At 52.7% G+C, this 22,783-nt stretch overlaps 1 protein-coding gene across 2 annotated transcripts in view; it reads right to left on the bottom strand.

Annotated features, from left to right (window-relative positions):
* The window catches only part of HACD3 (3-hydroxyacyl-CoA dehydratase 3), a 219,556-nt gene extending 200,046 nt beyond the window's left edge, over positions 1 to 19,510 (bottom strand). The window contains exon 1 of one of the 2 annotated variants that reach the window (XM_069625114.1): positions 19,155 to 19,510. In XM_069625114.1, coding sequence (XP_069481215.1) covers positions 19,155 to 19,244 — 90 coding nt within the window. In that variant the 5' untranslated portion in view covers positions 19,245 to 19,510. The remainder of the gene's footprint in view (positions 1 to 19,154) is intronic. The other variant, XM_069625115.1, reaches the window with a different exon arrangement.
* Positions 19,511 to 22,783: the final 3,273 nt, after the last annotated feature.

The raw sequence follows: 22,783 nt of genomic DNA, 5'->3' as shown, positions 1-22,783 counted from the left end.
TCTAGACATGTACGATCTACGAAAGTGTCGTCCAAGCAAGTTCTCCCCTCCTCCTCCAGAGCCATCAAGGACCACATCGACACCCTCGCTCCAACCTTGGCCGATTTCTGCAATCACTCCTTTGTTACTGGAACTTCCCCTCCCCCAAAGCATTTCCTTGTGCACCCCCTCCTTAAGAAGCCTTCTGCTGATCCTTCCTCTTCGGCAAACTACTACTGCCCGATCTCTAGCACTATTTTACTGGGTAAACTCCTGGAAAGGCTGGCCAGCTCGCAGCTTACTCTCCATACTGAATCGGTTAATTGTCTCCATGACTATCAGTCTGGCTTCAGAGCAGCCAGAAGTATGGAAACTGCTCTCAGGAACACTTGTGAAGACCTGCTCTCCAATCTCGACTCTAGCCTTCTTTCTGTTCTCATCCTCCTCCATCTTTCCTCTGCTTTCGACACAGTCAACCACGCCATCCTGATCAATTGTCTCCGTGACAACTTGAGCATCACAGATCAGGCCCTAGCGTGATGGACCTCCTTGCTCCTGGACCGACCCTCCCAGCTCCAACTTATGTCCTATCTCTCCACCACCTCCCTCTCCATGTGTGGTGTTCCCTGGGCCCAAATCTCTAACCCTGGCTTTTCAATATTTACTTGGCACCTCTGGCCCACCTCATCTCTACCTCCTCTCCTAACTTTCAGTGTTATGTGGATGACACTCATTCATGCTCCCTTCAGCCTCCTCTCCTCTCTCACTCATTTCTGTCTACCCAGGAATCAGGAATGGTGCGGCAAATGATCACTGCCTTAATGCCAGCAAGACTGAGATCCTTCTCATTGGGACCCCTACTCCAGCTTTCCCCCTTTCACTCTGGTCGCCCTCCTTGGGCCCTCTCCCCACGCCTTCATGAGAGGCAAAAAACCTTGGTGTCATCTTAGTCTCCACTCTCCTTCTCTCCTCACGGACATCTCCAAGAAGTCCTACTACAACAACTGCACCTCCCCAGAGAAATTCCTCCTTTTCTCACTTTCCCCCCAGAGGGTCAATGTCTCCAGAGCCCTGGTTCCGTCTAGGCTGGACAACTGCAACAGCCTCTTTCTAAATCAACCTGCCTCAACTCTTCGACCTCTGCAACTAATCCAGAACAGGACTGCAAAAGTTGTCCTTGGCCTTAGGTCCATGGATCGTATCTCTCCAGCCCTGGGATCTCTCCACTGGCTCCCGGTGGCTACGAGGATCAAGTCCAAGACCCACTGCATTGTCCACAAGGCGTTCTGGAGACCACACTACATCCAACTTTCTCTTCCAAAGCCCTTTCCTTCTCGAGCCCTTCGCTCATCCACCTCCAACTCGGAGGGTCAGACGCTTCTCCAGGCAGAGTGGGCGGGTAGATTCTGCTCCTCGACTGGTCCCTCTGGAACAGCCTCCCTGCCTCTCTAACTTGAGGACCATCACCTAAGGTTCCAGAAGCACCTCAAGACCTTCCTTTTCGCTTCTGCTTTCTCCTTCTCTCCCCTGCTGATGTTCTGGTATACTGCGCTGACTGGTTACCTGGCCACCCTCTGAACCTTAGTGGGCACCAGGCTCCTACACAACCAGTAGCCCCATGCACTGCCCCCGGGCCATCGCGCACTTATGGACTGTACCTGCAAATCTACAGTCCCCTGCCTCCTTGCACTACTCAGAGGCAGCCAACCCGGCGGCACTAACTTGAGCCTTACCCTTTGCACCCCCCCCCTCAATCCCCCGGCACTTCGTCTCTCCCTTCCCCCTGCACTTGAACAATCTGAATCACAAAGCCTAGTAAGGTTGTTTGTTTTGTCCTTTTTGTCTTCCCTTTCCTTGTCTTGTCACACCTAGAAACACTTGTGTGCAGGCATGCATATGACAGACCTCCACATATCGAATCCTGTGACTCTTGGCTTATCGACTCACTCCTTCCTCTCACCCGCTTAGGACCTACCCCCAAATGGTTCAAGCCACATCTGAAGACCCTCAAAACCCTCAAGCACCACCTCCAACGCAAATGGCGAGCTTCAAATACCCCTCTTAGCAAATCCATGCTTACCCACCATCACTGTAACTACAAATCCAAAATCCAAAAGACCAAAAAAAAGCCTACTACAATAAAATAATCCTCAACTGCTGCAGCAGCAGCATAGAGCTCCAAAGGATCATCTCAGAATTCTTGAAGCCACCCTGCACCATTGCGATGACCGCTTCCTCGCAAAGGCTCTGCGACTCCCTCTCCCAACACTTCCACAACTATTCCACTAGGCCAGCCACCTTAGACACTTCAGACATACCTTGCCTGACTTGTGGGTTCATCCATGTTAATTGCCCAATCCGTAACTGAAATGTAAGTCTAAACTGCTGTATGCTCTTGTAACCCTATAAGCTATGCTCTTTGTCTAAGCAAGTATACTTAAAAAGCGCCACGATGCCCTAGGGCCGATGCGTGCTATACAAATGCAAATAAATAAACATTAACACGATCAGATGAGGCACCACTGGCAAACCTAGGAATAAAGCGAAAGAACTCCTATACCAGAAGTACAATAACGACTATGCATGCCCAAATTCTCTGGAGAAACAAGCACCAAATGCTTGTAATCAACCTCACATCACAAACTATAACCAAGGAGCCGGAAAAGGGCCATCTAACATCCGTTACACAACCGCAGAATCATGCCATAATCACAAACGTGTCAGGAACCACCAGGCCACCGGAAAATGGACCCCCTGACACCTGCAACTGGTAAAATGGCAACATTCATCAAATGCTGAAAGTAACCAGGGAATGTAACCTACAGGCAACCACAAACACCCATTCATACCAATATGCTCAATCTCAATCTTACACCAACACACTAAAAAACGCAGCTATACCCCTCGATCAATTTCTGCCCATCTCCACACATACGTAAGCTCCCCCATGAAGACCTCAAAAGTGTTAGAACGCAGCTATAACCCCATGAAAATCAGCCTAGCTGCACACATAATTTCCTACACAGGCCTCACAGCAGCCAGACTGCAGACTCAGAGACCACCCACCGACTGCACACAATACACTGATCTTTCACAACCACTGCACCGTGCATTAGAATGCAGCCAACCGTGTGCAAACCACTCTAGCTGCGCACATACCAAGTGCACCCAAGCACTTTATACTACAAAACTCTCTCCACTGACTTGGACTACAGTCCCCAAGGGCGTTCAATTTACAGCGCTTTGAGATCATACCAATAGTACATAAGGGGCTATACAAATGCAACCATAATATAACATGCAGATGTGGTTTGACATCGATATTGATGAGCGGCCTGACAATGCTCTAGTTCTGAAATATATTCCTACAATGTTGTTTGTGGGTTGGAAGGTTATTCTGTTGCAGCCCCAGCCTGTGGGACAAAGATGTGGGCAACGCTGTTGTCTAAGATGGGTGAGCTGGAAAGGAGTGGGTATAAGCAGCGGATGGACTTCCCACAATCAGATAGGCTATGGGTTCCGTTTGACATATATCTAATCCTACTTTAGCAGCGATTAAGAGATAGCCAAATATACAGAGGAATGACTACCACGTCTTGCTTTAGACCACTCTCTAGCTGTGGTTCTCATGGCGAACTATGTATATTGTCCGGGTTTTCCTGTATAGATCTCAGACCCTGGTCCTGATTAGAGATAGAGATAGAGAAGTCCATCTTCGGATAGATACTCATACTAATTTCGACTATGGGCCTGATCACGAGTTGGGCGGTATCCCAGCTGGGATAGCGCCCAACTATATTAGCGTTAGCACCCACTGGTCCGGCGGTATTACCGCCGGATCAAGGGTTGTCCGACAATTGTTAATCCCAATTCCCCATTGGGGAATTGTTGGCACAATTACATCGCAGTAATACCGCCAGCTGTAATTTGCGCCAAAAATGGGAATTGTTTTTGGCGATATTTACCCCAGCTCACAGTTGGGGGTAAATAAGCCAGACTCGTGATAAGGCCAGCCCTTGAATGCAGTGGTAATACCGTTACAGCTTCATTTAAGGGCTACCGCCCAACCCGTGATCAGGCCCTATCTATGGTGTGCTCTCGAAGGTGGCTTGTAGCAAATGTGTATAATTTTCTCTTTTATTATGGTTGTGCAAGGCCTTACCCTGGTTGCAATGCCAAATATGCCCGCAGATTGTTTTCATAGGCGTTTCATGTGGGTGGTGGAAATGGTAAAGCAATGAGGCCTATGAAAAACTCTAATGCTAGATACATGTTGTACCATGCTCGACTGTTACACTCTTTATATAGCAATAAAAAGATGAAATCAAAAACAAAATCGTTACCTATTTGGCCCACACCAGTTTAACAGGGATGATGTGGTCCAATGGTGCTAGTGGACTTGTTCTGCGACTTAGTTTACCCCTCAAATTAATACTGGACAGCAACCTGCCTGGCTCAGACACCGCGATGGCTGTCACAAGGCAAAGCCAGCACTCAAAATAGTGAGGAGTAATCTAGAGGCCAATGGGGTCTAACTGCGAGGTACGCTTGCAGCAGAGTACGCTTCATGATGGGAAATGCTACCAATCCGGCTTGGGGGTGTTTGGCTCTGGGAGGGGCGTGGCTTCCCCATTAAGGAATATTTCTAGATTAGATAGAGGAGGGCCCAAGAAGATGGTCTTCAAATAGACACTATAGTTATGTAAACTTAGGGGACTTGCATGATCTTGCAGTGGCCAAAACAAATCAGCAACCAAAAGCTGGACATTGAAGAGGACCTTAAATATATTATGGTCATCTTTTGTCAGTAAGCTACAATTGGGTTAACCTATAATATCTAGTCTTGGTTTCTATCGTTTTGAAAGAAAACATGTTTTTAATTTTATGTAGTTCCATAAAGGAACAGAAGGGTCACGACGTTCTTCAATGATTAAATGTGGACTTTGGAGCAATAGTCTACCTTATTGGATTCTTTATTAAAGAGTTATGCCTGTTGCCACCATCGGTTATATTAACTTATCAGGACAGTGTCAGAGAATTGAGTGCAAGTAACAGGATATCATGTATATTCCCAAATGTCATTCTGTAGCTGGTGGCCAAGCTCAGTTGTCTTACTGTGCAGCTCTGTACTGACTAAGGCAAGGCCACAGGTTCTAGTAGTAGGGAGTGCCTCTGGACCTCAAGGCTGACAGGAGCACACTGCTGCCATGCCCAGGGGATCCAGCAAGTGGCTCCAGAGTGCCCGGGGCAGTGCTGTCTGCTCTGGGAAAAAATGCCCACTGGACATGGCCACAGGTTACATCCATTGGAGAGGTCAGAGGTGCAATGGGCAAAGCAGCCACTCGACTTGCTCAGTGTATCAGCATAAATCATTAAGAAAAAAAGTTAGGGGACATTAGTTTAGTTTATTTATTTGTAACGCTCACCAAACCCTGTGGTAACTGGGCGCCAGAACTTAGACAGAGTTACAGGCATACAAAAGGCTTACAACAAACAAAAAGTGCTGGTCGACCGGCGGTTACAGTATGGTCGAAATTGAGGAAAAAATCCAAGTCAGCCTATAGAAGAGTCGCCGGAGGTTAGAGTTTGGGCGACAGTGTCAAGCTGACAGTGTTACATATAGTGATACAGAAGAATTGAACAAGACGCGTATATTTTTGCTGAGAAAGTTAGCCATCCATTAGTGTTTCTTATCGAAGAGCTAGCTCTTTATTTTGGCTCTGAAGGTCCAGAAAGAGGGTTCCATTCTGATGGTGAGAGGAAGGGAGTTCCAGGGTTTGGCAGCCAGTATGGGAAAACTAGCTCCTCCAGCTCTTTTTAGTTTGAACCTCGGGATAGTGAGGCAATTAGAGTACAGGTCTCTAGCAGGTCGGGCTGATTGGTGTTTGGAGAATTTGTCTGACACGTACTTAGGGGCAGAGTTTGACAGACATTTGTGGGTAATGACTAATGTGCAGAGGGAAATTCTATTGCGCACCGGGAGCCAACGGGAATCCTGTCTGAAGCTGGTGATATGGTTTGATCTGGGGATGCTCAACACAGATCTCAGGGCGTTATTTTGTAAAACCTGAAGTCTGTTGAGGTTCCGTTCAGAGAAGCCTTGAAAAAGGGTGTTGCAATAAATTGATCTTGGAGAGTACTAGGGCCCTGGCTAGCGTAATGCGGCTATTAGGTGACAGAAACTATTTGCAAGCATTAATCAGCTTGTTGGTGTAGGTAGCAGTGGAGGTGGTGGCACTCACTCCCAGGGTTTTGATTTCCTTGGCAACTTTAATGGAATTCCCATCGATGTCGAAGGATGTGTATCGAGGGTCTAATTTGTTTAGGCTTATTTGATATCCAACAATCAGGAGCTTGGTCTTCTCATCATTGAGACTTAGGCTGTGGTCTGCCATCCATGCTTGGATCTCCAAATATATGGCATGAATCAGTTTAGAATTATCTTCATAGCACCCTGTCAGCGTAATGAGAACTTGGGTGTCATGAGCATAATTTGTGTATGTGACACCCAAGTTGTCAAGACGGTCAAAGAGGAGCTTTGTGAAGATGTTATAAAGAGTCGGCGAGACGGAAGAGCCTTGCAATAGATGGATATTGGGTCGGCTAAGGGTGCAAAGACCCTGGCAGTTCGATTAGAGAGAAATGACTGCATCCAGTTAGAAGCGTTTCTAGAGAAGGCAGCCGCTGTGGTCAAGTGATCTGTGAGGATCTGGTGATCAACAAAATCAAATGGTGCCGATAGGTCTTACAGCAGGAGCATAGCCAGGTTACCATTATCCTTGGCCTCACCCATTTAGATTTTGAGATACAAGAGGGCTGTTTCAGTGCCGTGTCTCGGCCTAAAGCCAGATTGTATGAGGCCTAGTAAGTTGATGTCCCCCAAATGTTTCTGGATTTGTAGACAGGCCACTCTAGTATTTTTAAGAGGAAGAGGTTATAGTTACAGTGGAAAAAAAATAAACACCCTACAAATCCACTATGTATGGTTACTATACTAAACTAGTAACCTGTACTTCACTTATCCTGTACCTAATGCATTCTGTATACCGGCTCTGTAATTTCTTCATGTACTGCATTCCCTGTATGTACTCCATGTATGCAACCTAAGCTCAAGTATTCTTATGGCTGCTGCGCCCGGCTACCCCTGGGTTTTGTGCGCATTATCAAATAAACAATACAATACTACAACAGCTATAACTCTGCTACCACAAACATTATTCAGCCACAGCCATGCACTGCTCATGATGCCAACACAAAAGACATGGATGTACCAACAAGCCCTACCGACATGAAGAACAAAAACTGCTAAAAAAAGAAAGAAAAAACAAAAGGAATTGTTTTTTAAAGAAAAAGGAAGAAGATTAATTACCCACCAAATACGGTCACAATTTGGTTCATAGAACAACACTAAAAAATCCAAATTAAACTATCAAGATTATTTTCAAGAGCCCATTTCTCATGCCCAATGACACGTCATGAGTAGAACATGGTGGGGACCAGGTTATGGCTGAGTTAGGCAGTTGACAACGTACGACTGCTTTAGCAACCAAGGCTGGTGAATGTGGGGTTTTGTACAGCCACCATCAAGTCCCTTTAAGTTGACTCTCCGTTTAACCTAGACAGATAAGCAAACTCAGTCTAAGAGATAGTGATTTTTCTGGGAAAACAAAATATGGTAGAGTGGGAAAGACAAGATCTTACGGTTTTATTGTTCCCAATTCTGCCACTTAACTAAGCAATGTATCTCAGAGACCACCACACATGTGAACAAGGACCCCCACTCGATCAGAGGCCCACCAATGTTTTCCGGGATCTGGCGTTCAGGACATCCACGATCACTGCAAGAACCACGCCAGCCTCTGATTGAAAAATTAAGCATTACACAGTGGCAGCTCCACCCAATGGAAGGAAAAGTACCAAAATTCAGACAGTACCTCAATATGGGGTGTGGGGATGGATAATTATAAATTGTTCATTTATAACGCTCTTGAAACGGAGAGTGGTTTTCGAACCTGTGTGGTGCCGCGTTGTCTTGCTCCCAAGACAAACGCGTTGCACACGAGCTATCCTTCCTCCACCCACGATAAGGTGGGAAGAAACAAATCCTATAGTTCTTCGCAAGCAATCAACACACACAAAGCCTGGATTTGAGCGGACAGCAGAGGAATTAAGGTGTCTTAAGAGTCAGGAAGTACCCAGCTGACAGGGGCTGAAATGTGGATAAAAACCATTTGGTTAGAGTCATCCAGTCTTCACACACCTGTCTGCACGAGTCCCTTCAGTAGCTGGTGTGTGTGCACAATTCACCAGTGAAAAAGAGGAAGTGTGAAGCAGTGCTGCTTGAAAGGAGGAGGGCTCTTTTGAGATATTCCCCTACACACGGCAACTCGCCTCCCCCTATGAATCATTACCGGCCACAGAATCTGCCTCACTCAGCACAGCACGCCTAGCTTCTGTCTGTGGCATAGCGGTAAAATTACTGGACAATATTAGGACTGCCTTTTAAGGCGATCTAATGGAAGCCTCGCTAGGGCGTCGTAATGCATTAGCGAAAGATCCCCTCAAAGGCCACACCGATGTCAATTTAGCACTTTACAGAGAACCTATGTGGGAAGCCGAGGCTGTCGGTGTCAGCAATGCGAGACTGCCTGGAACCACAGCACATCTTACTGAGAGACAGCTGGGTTGCAGAGGAAGCCGCCGAGAAACGTAATCGTCTCCCGGACAAAGGCTCTCTGCCTTCCGCGGTATCGTACCCTTTAAGTCTCATCTGGAAGCTCGGGTGTCACTCAACGTAGATCTGTCCCACAAAGCGACCTTACTCTGCAGATACAAGACACCCCTACTCAGGTGCTGCCCCCGTGATGTATCCCAAACCCCTCTCCAACATAAACCTCCCCAGCGTATGCCCTGGCCCCCACCCTTCGGAAGGCACCATTGCTCCCACCACCCCCTCCAGTGTTCGTGTACATCTCACTCAGGTGGTGCACACTCGCTGCACATCAAGTGCTGCCTTCACCCCACACCCCTGCACAGGCATTGCAAGCTAGTAAACCTAATTGCCAACATAACCCATTGCAGTCTGTAGGTGCGTATCTAGTACTGTTTGTTTCTTTGCATTCTTGGACTTGAAGTAGAGTTTCCTCATTATAAAATTCGGACTACAAGTCCCTTAATGCAAAGAAAAACCAGCACTGTATAAGAACCTACAGATCGGAATTGGTCATGTTGGCAACTATAATTGAACTGCCCCACTTTTCAAATCCCCTGCCTGAAACTACATCCATTTGCCTCCTCCGTGCTTCCCAGAAACCGCCCCCTCCATGTTCCCTATCCCACTCCTCGGATCCCCCATAAACGCCTCTAACTGCTGGACCTGATCTCGTTAAAGCCGATCGTCAGGCCCCGACAGCCACACTGAAGCAGTGTCATGATCTCCCTGGGGCAGGTGAGACTGGGACCTACTGCTGCTATATTGCCCCCTCCCCCTGCATCCTCTGCACACAAGACCCGACAGCCACACTGAACCAGTATCATGACCGCCCTGGGTCAGGTGAGAGGGCCTACTGCTGCTATATTGCCCCCCCACCCTCTGCACACAGGCCCCGACAGCCACACTGAACCAGTATCATGATCTCCCTGGGGCAGATGAGAGGGGGCCTACTGCAGCTATATTGCCCCCCCATCCCCTTCCTCCTCTGCACACAAGTCCTGGCAGCCACACTGAACCAGTGTCATAAAATACTTCTGCCTCACACCTCATCCTGTTCGGTTCCCGCTCCTGAACCATTCTCAGATTTAGCTCTGTTTTTTCTGTCTTTGTTCTATTTGTTTGATTTATGTTTCACAGCGCCCTTAAGCCTTAGGGTACCTGGTTGCGCTCTACAAATGTTAAACATAAACATGATCTCCCTGGGGCAGGTGAGAGAGGGCCTACTGCTGCTATATTGCCCCTCCATCCTCTGCACACAAGCCCCGACAGCCACACTGAACCAGTGTCATGATCTCCCTGGGGCAGGTGAGAGAGGCGTACTGCGGCTATATTGCCCCCCCATCCTCTGCACACAAGCCCCGACAGCCACACTGAACCAGTGTCATGATCTCCCTGGGGCAGGTGAGAGAGGCGTACTGCGGCTATATTGCCCCCCCATCCTCTGCCTACTCTGCACACAAGCCCCGGCAGCCACACTGAACCAGTGTCATGATCTCCCTGGGGCAGGTGAGAGGGCCTACTGCTGCTATATTGCCCCTCCATCCTCTGCACACAAGCCCCGACAGCAACACTGAACCAGTGTCATGATCTCCTTGGGGCAGGTGAGAGAGGCCTACTGCTGCTATATTGCCCCCTCCCCTGCATCCTCTGCACACAAGCCCCGGCAGCCACACTGAACCAGTATCATGATCTCCCTGGGGCAGGTGAGAGAGGGCCTACTGCTGCTATATTGCCACCCCATCCTCTGCACACAAGCCCCGACAGCCACACTGAACCAATGTTATTGATATCCTTGGGGCAGGTGAGAGAGGGCCTACTGATGCTATATTGCCACCTCCCCCTGCATCCTCTGCACACAAGCACAGGCAGCCGCACTGACCCAGTGTCATGATCTCCCTGGGGGAGGTGAGAGGGGGACCTACTGCTGCTATATTGCCCCCTCCCCCTGCACACAAGCACAGGCAGCCGCACTGAACCAGTGTCATGAACTCCCTGGGGCAGGTGAGAGGGGGACCTACTGCTGCTATATTGCCCCCTCCCCCTGCATCACCTGCACACAAGCCCCGGCAGCCCCACTGAACCAGTGTCATGATCTCACTGGGGCGGGTGAGAGGGCCTACTGCTGTTATATTGCCCCCTCCCCTGCTTCCTCTGCACACATTCCCCGGCAGCCACACTGAACCAGTGTCATGATCTCCCTGGGGCGGGTGAGAGGGCCCTAATGATGCTATATTGCCCCCTCCCCTGCGTCCTCTGCACACAAGCCCCGGCAGCCACACTGAACCAGTGTCATGATCTCCCTGGGGCAGGTGAGAGGGCCCTAATGATGCTATATTGCCCCCTCCCCTGCATCCTCTGCACACAAGCCCCGGCAGCCACACTGAACCAGTGCCATGATCTCCCTGGGGCAGGTGAGAGGGCCCTAATGATGCTATATTGTCCCCACCCCTGCATCCTCTGCACACAAGCCCCGGCAGCCACACTGAACCAGTGCCATGATCTCACTGGGACAGGTGAGAGGGCCCTAATGATGCTATATTGCCCCCTCCCCTGCGTCCTCTGCACACAAGCCCCTGCAGCCACACTGAACCAGTGCCATGATCTCCCTGGGGCAGGTGAGAGGGCCTACTGCTGCTATATTGCCCCCTCCCCTGCGTCCTCTGCACACAAGCCCCGGCAGCCACACTGAACCAGTGCCATGATCTCACTGGGGCAGGTGAGAGGGCCTACTGATGCTATATTGCCCCCTCCCCTGCGTCCTCTGCACACAAACTCCGGCAGCCACACTGAACCAGTGCCATGATCTCCCTGGGGCAGGTGAGAGGGCCCTAATGATGCTATATTGCCCCCTCCCCCTGCATCCTCTGCACACAAGCCCCGGCAGCCACACTGAACCAGTGCCATGATCTCTCTGGGGCAGGTGAGAGGGCCTACTGCTGCTATATTGCCCCCTCCCCCCGCATCCTCTGCACACAAGCCCCGGCAGCCACACTGAACCAGTGCCATGATCTCCCTGGGGCAGGTGAGAGGGCCTACTGATGCTATATTGCCCCCTCCCCGGCATCCTCTGCACACAAGGCCCGGCAGCCACACTGAACCAGTGTCATGATCTCCCTGGGGCAGGTGAGAGGGCCCTACTGCTGCTATATTGCCCCCTCCCCTGCATCCTCTGCACACAAGCCCTGGCAGCCACACTGAACCAGTGTCATGATCTCCCTGGGGCAGGTGAGAGGGCCTACTGCTGCTATATTGCCCCCTCCCCTGCATCCTCTGCACACAAGGCCCGGCAGCCACACTGAACCAGTGCCATGATCTCCCTTGGGCAGGTGAGAGGGCCCTAATGATGCTATATTGCCCCCTCCCCCCGCATCCTCTGCACACAAGCCCCGGCAGCCACACTGAACCAGTGCCATGATCTCCCTGGGGCAGGTGAGAGGGCCCTAATGATGCTATATTGCCCCCTCCCCCCGCATCCTCTGCACACAAGCCCCGGCAGCCACACTGAACCAGTGTCATGATCTCCCTGGGGCAGGTGAGAGGGCCTACTGCTGCTATATTGCCCCCTCCCCTGCATCCTCTGCACACAAGCCCTGGCAGCCACACTGAACCAGTGTCATGATCTCCCTGGGGCAGGTGAGAGGGCCTACTGCTGCTATATTGCCCCTCCCCTGCATCCTCTGCACACAAGCCCCGGCAGCCACACTGAACCAGTGCCATGATCTCCCTGGGGCAGGTGAGAGGGCCTAATGCTGCTATATTACCTCCCCCCCCCCGCATCCTCTGCACACAAGCCCTGGCAGCCACACTGAACCAGTGTCATGATCTCCCTGGGGCAGGTGAGAGGGGGCCTACTGCTGCTATATTGCCCCCTCTCCCTGCATCCTCTGCACACAAGCCCCGGCAGCCACACTGAGCCAGTGTCATGATCTCCCTGGGGCAGGTGAGAGGGGGCCTACTGCTGCTATATTGCCCCCTCTCCCTGCATCCTCTGCACACAAGCCCCGGCAGCCACACTGAACCAGTGTCATGATCTCCCTGGGGCAGGTGAGAGGGGGCCTACTGCTGCTATATTGCCCCCTCCCCTGCATCCTCTGCACACAAGCCCCGGCAGCCACACTGAACCAGTGTCATGATCTCCCTGGGGCAGGTGAGAGGGCCTACTGCTGCTATATTGCCCCATCCTATGCACACAAGCCCCGGCAGCCACACTGAACCAGTGTCATGATCTCCCTGGGGCAGGTGAGAGGGCGTACTGCTGCTATATTGCCCCCTCCCCTGCATCCTCTGCACACAAGCCCCGGCAGCCACACTGAACCAGTGTCATGATCTCCCTGGGGCAGGTGAGAGGGCCTACTGCTGCTATATTGCCCCCTCCCCTGTATCCTCTGCACACAAGCCCCGGCAGCCACACTGAACCAGTGTCATGATCTCCCTGGGGCAGGTGAGAGGGCCCTACTGCTGCTATATTGCCCCCTCTACCTGCATCCTCTGCACACAAGCCCCAGCAGCCACACTGAGCCAGTGTCATGATCTCCCTGGGGCAGGTAAGAGGGCCCTAATGATGCTATATTGCCCCCTCCCCCCGCATCCTCTGCACACAAGCCCCGGCAGCCACACTGAACCAGTGCCATGATCTCCCTGGGGCAGGTGAGAGGGCCTACTGCTGCTATATTGCCCCCTCCCCTGCATCCTCTGCACACAAGCCCCGGCAGCCACACTGAACCAGTGCCATGATCTCCCTGGGGCAGGTGAGAGGGCCTACTGATGCTATATTGCCCCCTCCCCGGCATCCTCTGCACACAAGGCCCGGCAGCCACACTGAACCAGTGTCATGATCTCCCAGGGGCAGGTGAGAGGGCCCTACTGCTGCTATATTGCCCCCTCCCCTGCATCCTCTGCACACAAGCCCTGGCAGCCACACTGAACCAGTGTCATGATCTCCCTGGGGCAGGTGAGAGGGCCTACTGCTGCTATATTGCCCCCTCCCCTGCATCCTCTGCACACAAGGCCCGGCAGCCACACTGAACCAGTGCCATGATCTCCCTTGGGCAGGTGAGAGGGCCCTAATGATGCTATATTGCCCCCTCCCCCCGCATCCTCTGCACACAAGCCCCGGCAGCCACACTGAACCAGTGCCATGATCTCCCTGGGGCAGGTGAGAGGGCCTACTGATGCTATATTGCCCCCTCCCCTGCATCCTCTGCACACAAGGCCCGGCAGCCACACTGAACCAGTGCCATGATCTCCCTGGGGCAGGTGAGAGGGTCTACTGATGCTATATTGCCCCTCCCCTGCATCCTCTGCACACAAGGCCCGGCAGCCACACTGAACCAGTGTCATGATCTCCCTGGGGCAGGTGAGAGGGTCTAGTGATGCTATATTGCCCCCTCCCCTGCATCCTCTGCACACAAGCCCGGCAGCCACACTGAACCAGTGTCATGATCTCCCTGGGGCAGGTGAGAGGGCCTACTGCTGCTATATTGCCCCCTCCCCTGCATCCTCTGCACACAAGCCCTGGCAGCCACACTGAACCAGTGTCATGATCTCGCTGGGGCAGGTGAGAGGGCCTACTGCTGCTATATTGCCCCTCCCCTGCATCCTCTGCACACAAGCCCCGGCAGCCACACTGAACCAGTGCCATGATCTCCCTGGGGCAGGTGAGAGGGCCTAATGCTGCTATATTACCCCCCCCCGCATCCTCTGCACACAAGCCCTGGCAGCCACACTGAACCAGTGTCATGATCTCCCTGGGGCAGGTGAGAGGGGGCCTACTGCTGCTATATTGCCCCCTCTCCCTGCATCCTCTGCACACAAGCCCCAGCAGCCACACTGAACCAGTGTCATGATCTCCCTGGGGCAGGTGAGAGGGGGCCTACTGCTGCTATATTGCCCCCTCTCCCTGCATCCTCTGCACACAAGCCCCGGCAGCCACACTGAACCAGTGTCATGATCTCCCTGGGGCAGGTGAGAGGGGGCCTACTGCTGCTATATTGCCCCCTCCCCTGCATCCTCTGCACACAAGCCCCGGCAGCCACACTGAACCAGTGTCATGATCTCCCTGGGGAAGGTGAGAGGGCCTACTGCTGCTATATTGCCCCCTCCCCTGCATCCTCTGCACACAAGCCCCGGCAGCCACACTGAACCAGTGTCATGATCTCCCTGGGGCAGGTGAGAGGGGGCCTACTGCTGCTATATTGCCCCCTCCATCCTCTGCACACAAGCCCCGGCAGCCACACTGAACCAGTGTCATGATCTCCCTGGGGCAGGTGAGAGGGCCTACTGCTGCTATATTGCCCCCTCCCCCTGCATCCTCTGCACACAAGCCCCGGCAGCCACACTGAACCAGTGTCATGATCTCCCTGGGGCAGGTGAGAGGGCCGAAAGCTGCTATATTGCCCCCTCTCCCTGCATCCTCTGCACACAAGCCCCGGCAGCCACACTGAACCAGTGTCATGATCTCCCTGGGGCAGGTGAGGGCCTACTGCTGCTATATTGCCCCCTCCCCCTGCATCCTCTGCACACAAGCCCCGGCAGCCACACTGAACCAGTGTCATGATATCCCTGGGGCAGGTGAGAGGGCCTACTGCTGCTATATTGCCCCCTCCCCTGCATCCTCTGCACACAAGCCCCGGCAGCCACACTGAACCAGTGTCATGATCTCCCTGGGGCAGGTGAGAGGGCCGTACTGCTGCTATATTGCCCCCTCCCCTGCATCCTCTGCACACAAGCCCCGGCAGCCACACTGAACCAGTGTCATGATCTCCCTGGGGCAGGTGAGAGGGCCTACTGCTGCTATATTGCCCCATCCTATGCACACAAGCCCCGGCAGCCACACTGAACCAGTGTCATGATCTCCCTGGGGCAGGTGAGAGGGCCTACTGCTGCTATATTGCCCCCTCCCCTGCATCCTCTGCACACAAGCCCCGGCAGCCACACTGAACCAGTGTCATGATCTCCCTGGGGCAGGTGAGAGGGCCTACTGCTGCTATATTGCCCCCTCCCCTGCATCCTCTGCACACAAGCCCCGGCAGCCACACTGAACCAGTGTCATGATCTCCCTGGGGCAGGTGAGAGGGCCCTACTGCTGCTATATTGCCCCCTCTACCTGCATCCTCTGCACACAAGCCCCAGCAGCCACACTGAGCCAGTGTCATGATCTCCCTGGGGCAGGTGAGAGGGCCTACTGCTGCTATATTGCCCCCTCCCCTGCATCCTCTGCACACAAGCCCCGGCAGCCACACTGAACCAGTGTCATGATCTCCATGGGGCAGGTGAGAGGGCCTACTGCTGCTATATTGCCCCCCCTCCCTCTGCACACAAGCCCTGACAGCCACACTGAACCAGTATCATGATCACCCTGGGGCAGGTGAGAGGGCCTACTGATGCTATATCCCTGGGGCAGGTGAGAGGGCCTACTGATGCTATATCCCTGGGGCAGGTGAGAGGGCCCTACTGCTGCTATATTGCCCCCTCTCCCTGCATCCTCTGCACACAAGCCCTGGCAGCCACAATGAACCAGTGTCATGATCTCCCTGGGGCAGGTGAGAGGGCCTACTGCTGCTATATTGCCCCCCACCCTCTGCACACAAGCCCCGACAGCCACACTGAACCAGTGTCATGATCTCCCTGGGGCAGGTGAGAGGGCCTACTGATGCTATATTGCCCCCTCCCCTGCGTCCTCTGCACACAAGCCCCGGCAGCCACACTGAACCAGTGCCATGATCTCCCTGGGGCAGGTGAGAGGGCCTACTGATGCTATATTGCCCCCTCCCCTGCGTCCTCTGCACACAAGCCCCGGCAGCCACACTGAACCAGTGCCATGATCTCCCTGGGGCAGGTGAGAGGGCCTACTGCTGCTATATTGCCCCCTCCCCTGCATCCTCTGCACACAAGCCCCGGCAGCCACACTGAACCAGTGCCATGATCTCCCTGGGGCAGGTGAGAGGGCCTACTGCTGCTATATTGCCCCCTCCCCTGCATCCTCTGCACACAAGCCCCGGCAGCCACACTGAACCAGTGCCATGATCTCCCTGGGGCAGGTGAGAGGGTCTACTGATGCTATATTGCCCCCGCCCCTGCATCCTCTGCACACAAGGCCCGGCAGCCACACTGAACCAGTGTCATGATCTTCATGGGGCAGGTGAGAGGGCCTACTGCTGCTATATTGCCCCCTCCCCTGCATCCTCTGCACACAAGCCCCGGCAGCCACACTGAACCAGTGTCATGATCTCCCTGGGGCAGGTGAGAGGGCCCTACTGCTGCTATATTGCCCCCTCCCCTGCATCCTCTGCACACAAGCCCCGGCAGCCACACTGAACCAGTGTCATGATCTCCCTGGGGCGGGTGAGAGGGCCTACTGCTGCTATATTGCCCCATCCTCTGCACACAAGCCCCGGCAGCCACACTGAACCAGTGTCATGATCTCCCTGGGGCAGGTGAGAGGGCCTACTGCTGCTATATTGCCCCCTCCCCTGCATCCTCTGCACACAAGCCCCGGCAGCCACACTGAACCAGTGTCATGATCTCCCTGGGGCAGGTGAGAGGGCCTACTGCTGCTATATTGCCCCCTCCCCTGCATCCTCTGCACACAAGCCCCGGCAGCCACACTGAACCAGTGTCATGACCTCCCTGGGGCAGGTGAGAGGGCCCTACTGCTGCTATATTGCCCCCTCTCCCTGCATCCTCTGCACACAAGCCCCGGCAGCCACACTGAGCCAGTGTCATGATCTCCCTGGGCCAGGTGAGAGGGCCTACTGTTGCTATATTGCCCCCTCCCCTGCATCCTCTGCACACAAGCCCCGGCAGCCACACTGAACCAGTGTCATGATCTCCCTGGGGCAGGTGAGAGGACCTACTGCTGCTATATTGCCCCCTCCCCTGCATCCTCTGCACACAAGCCCCGGCAGCCAGACTGAACCAGTGTCATGATCTCCCTGGGGCAGGTGAGAGGGCCTACTGCTGCTATATTGCCCCCTCCCCTGCATCCTCTGCACACAAGCCCCGGCAGCCACACTGAACCAGTATCATGATCACCCTGGGGCAGGTGAGAGGGCCTACTGCTGCTATATCCCTGGGGCAGGTGAGAGGGCCTACTGCTGCTATATTGCCCCCCCACCCTCTGCACACAAGCCCTGACAGCCACACTGAACCAGTATCATGATCACCCTGGGGCAGGTGAGAGGGCCTACTGCTGCTATATTGTCCCCTCCCCTGCATCCTCTGCACACAAGCCCCGGCAGGCACACTGAACCAGTGTCATTATCTCCCTGGGGCAGGTGAGAGGGTCTACTGCTGCTATATTGCCCCCTCCCCTGCATCCTCTGCACACAAGCCCCGGCAGCCACACTGAACCAGTGCCATGATCTCCCTGGGGCAGGTGAGAGGGCCTACTGCTGCTATATTGCCCCCTCCCCTGAATCCTCTACACACAAGCCCCGGCAGCCACACTGAACCAGTGTCATGATCTCCCTGGGGCAGGTGAGAGGGCCTACTGCTGCTATATTGCCCCCTCCCCTGCATCCTCTGCACACAAGCCCCGGCAGCCACACTGAACCAGTGTCATGATCTCCCTGGGGCAGGTGAGAGGGCCTACTGCTGCTATATTGCCCCCCACCCTCTGCACACAAGCCCCGACAGCCACACTGAACCAGTGCCATGATCTCCCTGGGGCAGGTGAGAGGGCCCTAATGATGCTATATTGCCCCCTCCCCTGCATCCTCTGCACACAAGCCCCGACAGCCACACTGAACCAGTGCCATGATCTCCCTGGGGCAGGTGAGAGGGCCTACTGCTGCTATATTGCCCCCTCCCCTGCATCCTCTGCACACAAGCCCTGGCAGCCACACTGAACCAGTGCCATGATCTCCTTGGGGCAGGTGAGATGGCCTACTGCTGCTATATTGCCCCCTCCCCTGCATCCTCTGCACACAAGCCCTGGCAGCCACACTGAACCAGTGCCATGATCTCCCTGGGGCAGGTGAGAGGGCCTAATGCTGCTATATTACCCCCCCCCCCCCCGCATCCTCTGCACACAAGCCCTGGCAGCCACACTGAACCAGTGCCATGATCTCCCTGGGGCAGGTGAGAGGGCCTGGGGCAGGTGAGAGGGCCCTACTGCTGCTATATTACCCCCCCATCCCCTGCCTCCTCTGCACACAAGCCCCGACAGCCACACTGAACCAGTATCATGATCTCCCTGGGGCAGGTGAGAGGGCCCTAATGATGCTATATTGCCCCCTCCCCCTGCATCCTCTGCACACAAGCCCTGGCAGCCACACTGAACCAGTGCCATGATCTCCCTGGGGCAGGTGAGAGGGCCCTAATGATGCTATATTGCCCCCTCCCCCTGCATCCTCTGCACACAAGCCCTGGCAGCCACACTGAACCAGTGTCATGATCTCCCTGGGGCAGGTGAGAGGGCCCTAATGATGCTATATTTCCCCTGCCCCCCCCCGCGTCATACCTGCACGTCGCTCAGCCCCACACGCAGGTAGAGCTCTTTGTGGCGCTGCGCCCAGTACACCTGGGGCGTCAGGGGTGCGGGCTCCTCCATGCTGCTGCAGAGGAGGTTATTTCGATCGGGCTGGACGCCGCACCGGTCCCTGCAGAGGCGAGCTGTGCTGCTGCCAGGGCTCTGTTCCGGGCTCCGCTTGATCAGATGACATCCCGTACCCAGCTACGCATGCGCGGCACAACATCTGCACCTTCCCCCAACTCCAGATGGCAGCCCGTTCCTAACTGCGCATGCGTGGAAACCATCTGCAACTTCCCCCACGCCTCTTCAAGCGTCCAACGTCAGATGACATCCCGTTCCTAAGTGCGCATGCGCGGCCCACCATCTGCACCTTCCCCCAACTCCAGGTGACATCCCGTTCCTAACTGCGCATGCGCGGCCCACCATCTGCAACTTCCCTTAACTTCAGATGACATCCCGTTCCTAACTGCGCATGCGCGACCCCATCTGCAACTTCCCCCACGCCTCTTCAAGACTCCAACGTCAGATGACATCCCGTTCCTAACTGCGCATGCGCGGCCCACCATCTGTACCTTCCCCCAACTTCAGGTGACATCCCGTTCCTAACTGCGCAGGCGCGGACCACCATCTGCACCTTCCCCCAACTCCAGGTGACATCCCGTTCCTAACTGCGCATGCGCGGCCCACCATCTGCAACTTCCCTTAACTTCAGAAGACATCCCGTTCCTAACTGCGCATGCGCGACCCCATCTGCAACTTCCCCCTCGCACCTGTCCAACTCCATGCCTGGAGGGTTTAGCCATGTTCCGTTTTCAGGATACCTTACATTAATATGCATGAGGACATTTGCATACAATGATTTTAAATGTATGTGCATTCTGTCTCTTGAATATTAATGAAAGAGAGGCACAAAACCTGACAGGGTAAAGCCCTCTCCATGCTTGGAGTAGATGGACAATCCTGCCAGAACAATTCAGATTTTCCACACATTCGTTACAGAAAGTCATAATTCTATTAAAGACACTGAGGCGAAGGATTATGCTTACTCTTCAACTTTACTGTTCAGCAGCAAAGAAAAACATTTCCAAAGAACATGAATACAAATTTATAAAAACTACAATAACCATGTTTTTTGAACATTTGTAGTTCATTTCTATTGGTCTCCAACTGACCACGTGACCATTTCTAAACCAATAAAACAGTCCTCAATGAACAAATACTCCTGTCCTCTTTCCCTTCTTCCTCTTTCTTTGACTCTGCGAGGATGAGTTCTGTACGTCTTTGATATTCTCTTCCATTCTCAATTTCCCATCTGTTTGCCATCTGACATCGTCCCTAGAGAAAAACATAATTTATAACAGTGACTATAAATCGAGTACAGGGTGGGTCAATCGTATAATACCACATCTAGTAATAACTTGTATAAACATTGAACATTAGCAACATCATCATATTCATTATACCTCTTAAACGATTTTTTGCATAATGATATCAGAAACATGTTATGTAAACATCTCATTCTTACGATTGATTGGGTGGGATAATCCTTCGCCTCCGTGTCTTTAATAGAATTATGACTTTCTGTAACGAATGTGTGGAAAATCTGAATTCTATGTCAAGACCGGAGGCTCTGATTATGCTTGTTCAAAGCTTACTTACCACTAACGATGTTGCACTTTCTAAAGGTTTAAAATAGAAAGTCTTAAAAATCGATTCATTCGACCAATCCGCCGATTTCATGATGTCTTCTACTCTAGCCCCTATGTTATATGCCTTAGTAGCTATCGCTCCTCTGACTGAATGAGCGCCATATTTCTCAATATTTATGCCTGCTTCTGCCATCACCCACCTAAGCCATCTGGCTATGGTCGCCGGTCTAACCGCTTTAAAAGGTTTACAAATCGCTATTAATAGTTGAGTTACCCCCTGGGGTCTTATTTCCATCGTCATATCTTCGTATGCCTTTATGCATCTAACTGGGCATAATTTTGGTTGATTTGGAAAAGCCTCATATGAAATAGATTTCAAACCTGCCTTAGTCCTCTTCGAAATGAGGAAGGTCACTCCATTGGGGGACATACTCTGCCTATTAATCTCCAGTGCTCTGATATCAGACGATCTTTTACATGCTAACAGACATAAAATCATAGCTAATTTACCTGAAATTGCTTTACGTGTCAAATCTTGATTATCTGGCCATGTCAAAAATAGTCTCAGGACCTTATCTACATCCCATAATTCACTATATTTCTCGTTAGGCGGTTTAATCATTTTTACTCCTCTTAATAGTCTACAAACTAATGGGTGTTCCCCAATCGCTAGTCCATCAATTCTAGGATGTCCAGCCGATATCGCAGACCTGGCCGTGTTAATGGTTCTATAAGCTTTACCTTGCGCTGCCATCTGAGCTAAAAAATTTGCTACATGTACTACATCCGTTCCATCGGGATGTATGTTCCTCTCCAAACACCAGCTACGCCATCTAGCCCATGCTGATCTATAAGCCTTGTGTGTTCCGGGGGCCCAGGATTCGTTGATGATGTTCTCAGCCTCATTCGATAGTCCTGGCCTAATCCAAGATCCCCTGAAATCGCCCACGCTACCAGGTTGATTCCTCCTGACCTCACCAAAGGGTGACTGAGACCTCTGGGGTCTCGTATTATTAATTCTCCCTTGGGTAAGGTCAGTGGGTTTTGATAAGACATCTCCAGAAGACTGGGAAACCATACCTGACCTCTCCAATCTGGCGTTACTAGGATTAGTGATGCCCTCTGACGTCTCACCTGAGCAAGGGTCCTCATTATCATGGAGAACGGGGGAAATGCATAGTTCCTCTGATAGCCCCAGAATTGCAGGAAAGCGTCTATCGCCTCTGCCTCCGGGTCCGGTCTCCAGCTGAAAAATCGGGGTAATTGTCTGTTCAACCTCGATGCAAAAAGATCGATCTGGCATGGACCCCACCGAGACATTAGTTCCTGGAACACCCTCTCGTCCAGTTTCCAATCGCTGGAGTCTCTGAGGTATCTGGAATTCCAGTCGGCCACTACATTCTGTTGGCCTGGCAGATATTCTGCTCTCACTGAAACTCTTCTTTCCAGACAAAGTTCCCAAAATTCCTTCGCTAGTTCCGCAAGAATTCTGGATTTTGTCCCTCCCAGCCTGTTGATATATCTGACTGCTGAGATATTGTCCATCTTTAGAAGGACACAACATTGAACTCTCTCTTGTGTCCAGCATTTGACTGCAAACGATCCGGCCAGTAATTCTAGACAGTTTATATGGAGATTCGTCTCCTGATCCGACCATCTGCCCCCTGTCGATAGATTCCCGCAACGGGCTCCCCAGTCCCATCTGCTGGCGTCTGATTCTATGATCAGGTCCGGGGATGAACCAAATATGGCTCTCCCGTTCCATGCATCCATATGAATGAGCCACCAATTCAACTCTTCCCTCACTTCTGGTGAGATGTTCACTTTTGATTCGTATGAAGCGCCCTTTCTGAGGTGATATATCTTCAATCTCTGGAGTGCCCTGTAATGTAATGGCCCCGGGAAGATTGCTTGAATTGAAGCCGCAAGGCGTCCCACCAATCTCGCTATGTCCCTCAGTGATATTTC

Source organism: Ambystoma mexicanum, chromosome 11 (genome assembly GCF_040938575.1).
Source record: "Ambystoma mexicanum isolate Mex_15411 chromosome 11, UKY_AmexF1_1, whole genome shotgun sequence".
Classification (NCBI taxonomy): Eukaryota; Metazoa; Chordata; class Amphibia; order Caudata; family Ambystomatidae; genus Ambystoma; species Ambystoma mexicanum.
Note: the sequence above shows the minus strand (reverse complement) of the source record. Positions and strands in the feature narration are given on the sequence as shown.